At 54.0% G+C, this 3,694-nt stretch overlaps 1 protein-coding gene across 1 annotated transcript in view; it reads left to right on the plus strand.

Moving 5' to 3' along the window:
- Positions 1–3,694, plus strand: part of AVPI1 (arginine vasopressin induced 1) — a 10,124-nt gene that overhangs the window by 3,957 nt on the left and 2,473 nt on the right. Inside the window, exon 2 of the mRNA XM_021714739.1 lies at positions 3,473–3,688. Coding sequence (XP_021570414.1) covers positions 3,482–3,688 — 207 coding nt within the window. The 5' untranslated portion in view covers positions 3,473–3,481. The remainder of the gene's footprint in view (positions 1–3,472; positions 3,689–3,694) is intronic.

Here is a 3,694-nt window from a genome sequence, read left to right on the forward strand (position 1 = left end):
CGGAGCGAGACTCCAACTCAATAAATAGATAGATAGATAGATAGATAAATAGATAGATAAATAGAGAGAAATAAATAGATAGATAAACAAATAGATAAGTAAATAAATAAATAAATAAATAAATAAATAAAAACGTGGGCCAGCTGGGCTCGGTGGCTCAGCCTGTCATCCCAGCACTTCGGAAGGCCAAGATGAGTGGATTGCCTGAGCCCGTGGGTTTGAGACCAGCCCAGGCAACTTAGAGAGACCGCCTCTCTACAATTAAAAAAAAAATTTGCCAGGTGTGGTAGCACGGGCCTGTAGTTCCGGCTGCTTAGAAGGCTGAGGTGGAAGGATCACTGGAGCCCAGCGGGTCAACACTGGGGTGGCCTTGAGTGTGCCACTGCACTCCAGCCTGGGCGACAGAGTGAGACTCTGACTCAAAAATAAAAAAAAAAAATAAAAAGCATGGGCCGCAGATGCTAGAGCAGGCGCTAGCATTGGCCTCATGTCTGTGTCTCAGTCTTCTTTTACTGCGCTGTGAAACGGGACGAGGATCCCAAGCCTGGCTCCTAGAACTGTTTCGAAGATTCAGTGTCATCAATCATACCTACCAGATACAGAAGAAACATCCTGACTTTATCTGGCCTGCAAGTGTTCCTTGCAGATAAAGTCACTGACTTTATCTGGCCTGCAAGTGTTCCTTGGAGACTGGTGTCTTCTGGACACAGTATGTTTATGTCACCCAGCTCCAGGGGCTTAATTCCCACACCCATTACAGTACCTAAGGAGAGGCAGATTTACAATTCCTGTTTTCCAGAAAAAAAGTACAGTTAGTTTATCTGGAGACCTGTGGGTTTAACTTCGTTGTTAAATATTTGAAAAGAGAGTGGCGTTCTTATGATACAAAGCCCGAAAACGGGAACAGGGTGAGTGTGGAAATTACTGGAATAATGAGAGTGACTATTGTGCAGAGGAGGAAGGGCCGGGCGGGGGAGGGAGAGCCAGGGCAGACTCCTATTTTGGGAATCTGACCATGGAGAGATGACTCAGCCTCTATGGAGAACAAAAGGCAGGTTAGGGCAAGGTTTGCTTCTACTGGAAAATTGGAGTTGCTTTTATTTGTAAAGGTCTGTTCTGTTTGCCTCTATTACTGTGAGCACGTACATATTTTTTTTTTTTTTTGGTTGGAGTCTCACTCTGTCACTGAGGCTGTGCAGTGGCACCATCATGGCTACGGCAGCCTCAACCTGCTGGACTCAGGCGATCCTTTGCCCTCAGCCTCCTGAGTAGCTGGGATAACAGGCGCATGCCACCATGCCTGGTGGTAATTTTCTGATTTATCGTAGAAATGAGGTCTCACCACGTTGCCCAGGCTGGCCTCAAACTCCTGGGCTCAGGCAATCCTCTGGCCTCAGCCTCCCCAAATGCTGGCATGACAGGCGTGAGCCACCACACACTGCACCGTATTTTAACTTAAACCCATTTGAACTTCCCCTTTTCCCCTTCTGAAGCTGGTTGTGGTTGACAGTCATCTCTCAGCTGTGGAGAGAGGTCCAGCTCGGGCAGCCAGGCCTGGGGAAGAGGCAGGACCGGCCCCTCCCCTCCCATCAGGCCTGGGAAGAGGCAAAGCCGGGGAGGGAAGGGGGCACGGGCCTGGCCTCCCTGGCTGTGGCCACAAGGCCCAGAGGAGAGGAGGGTTCACTTCATACCCCACCCAGTACAAAGGTCAAGGGGCCAGCGAGAGGGAGTTTGGGCGTGCAGTCCTCCGACTTGGTGAGGGCTGGTTCCAGGACCCACGGGTGCCAGCGTCCCTTGCAGAAGATGGCACGTGGGCACGTAGCCCCGCAGACATTCCATCTCTAGATTACTTTTGAAACCGAATGTAGCGTTCAGGTTATGCAAACGTTACGCTGTACTGATTTTGTTGTATTTTTTATTTTATTGTCTTTGTTTTTATAAGTATCTTGATCTGAGGTTGATTGAATCCCTGGCCGCAAAACCCACAGATTCTGAGAGTCACCTATAGCTCTTATTGAGTGACGGATATACTGGAGTCATTTAATCCTTACTGCAATCCTGAAAAGGGTGTCATTACCCCCATCTTACAGTTAAGGAAACAGGCTCAGAGGGGTTGAGTAACTTGCCCGTTGGGAAGGTGGCAGAACTGGGATTCAAACAAGGTTCTGAAGCCAGAGTCCTGGGTCTTCCTTGTCTTCAGGCCCCTGCAGCATTTTCAGGCTGGAGACAAGAAGAAGGTGGGGGTGCTTCTTCCGCCTTGGTTATTCAGAGCCATCAGTCTAGAAGCGAGGGAGGCCACGTAATTTTCACTTCCTGGATATGAAGGGAAACACAAGAGCCAACTTCTTTGAACTTTCCTATAAACGCAGCCTCTGCCCTTGACCGTGTGTCCACACCCTCTCGCCCCCTGTACTGCCCCCCCCCACGCTCTCCCGTAGACTGTGGCTGATCTGACGGGTCTGTTTCACCACTTGCTAAATTCTGTGGATTGGCTGGTCCAGGGGTCTTGACTGTAGGAGGCGGGGACATCTCAGCTTGACAGACAGACAGGCTGAAGACTGGGACATGCAGCCCTGTGCTCAGCGCCGTCTTCGCTGGCTTCACTTGTCCCACACAGCAGGGACGGCTGACCATGCTCCGCTGGGTGGCCGAGGAGCCCCGGAGCCCCGCTCCACGGCTCTGCCCCCTCCCATGGGCTGCACGCCTGGGCCTCGCGTCGAGGCAGGGTCCAGCTCCAGCTGCAGGGCCTGGTGGCTCACTCCTTCTGCTCCCAGACCCCTCCCCTGTGAAGCAGGGCTGGAAGCACCTGCCTCTGGGGGCTGCGGGGCACGTGACTTGGAAGCTCTCACGGTGGCTCAGTGCGCCCGCGCTCAGTGCTCAGGCATGTTCAGGGCTCACACGTTTAGTGCTCGTGCACTTTCAGTGCTCACGGGTGTTCAATGCTCACATGTTCCGTGCTCACACCTGTTCCATTGCTCGTGTGTTCGCTGCTCACAAGTGTTCAGTGCTCACACGTTTAGTGCTTACGTACCTTCTTTCACGTGCACACACTTTGAGTGCTCATGTGCATTCAGTGCTCCTGTTTTCAGTGCCTGCCCACGTTTACTGCTCACACACATCCAGTGCTTAAGCGCGCTCAGTGCTGGCATGTGCGTGCCACTGCTGGGCCTTCTGCTGGGGCGAGGCCCTCAGAGCCTGGAAGACCTGGGTTCCAGCCTGACTCTGCACCGACATGTGGCTCTGTGGCCACCGGCAAGTCATGTCCCTTCTCAGAGTCGCACCCCTTCATCTGTGAATCGGGGAGAAGCCACATTTCTCCCTTGTGGGGTGCTGTAGCTCCTGTGGGAATAAATGTGTACACCACGCAGGCCCCGTGTGACCTCACAGCCAGGGGCTGCCTCCTGCAGACTCCTGGGGACGGGAGTGCCAGAGCCCCGGGCAGGCTGCTGACGCCTCTGCTTTGCATCCTCAGCGGTCAGTCATGGGCACCCCAGCCTCCGTGGTGAGCGAGCCGCCCCGCAGGCAGCCTCCGACAGAGGCCCGGGGCCGCAAGCAGGCCTCCGCCAACATCTTCCAGGACGCCGAGCTGCTGCAGATCCAAGGCCTGTTTCAGCGCAGCGGAGACCAGTTGGCCGAGGAGCGGGCGCGGATCATCTGGGAGTGTGCAGGGGACCACCGTGTGGCCGAGGCGCTG

The sequence above is a fragment of the Carlito syrichta genome, unplaced genomic scaffold (genome assembly GCF_000164805.1).
Source record: "Carlito syrichta isolate Samal-C Ts95f unplaced genomic scaffold, Tarsius_syrichta-2.0.1 Scaffold305742, whole genome shotgun sequence".
In the NCBI taxonomy this organism is placed as follows: Eukaryota; Metazoa; Chordata; class Mammalia; order Primates; family Tarsiidae; genus Carlito; species Carlito syrichta.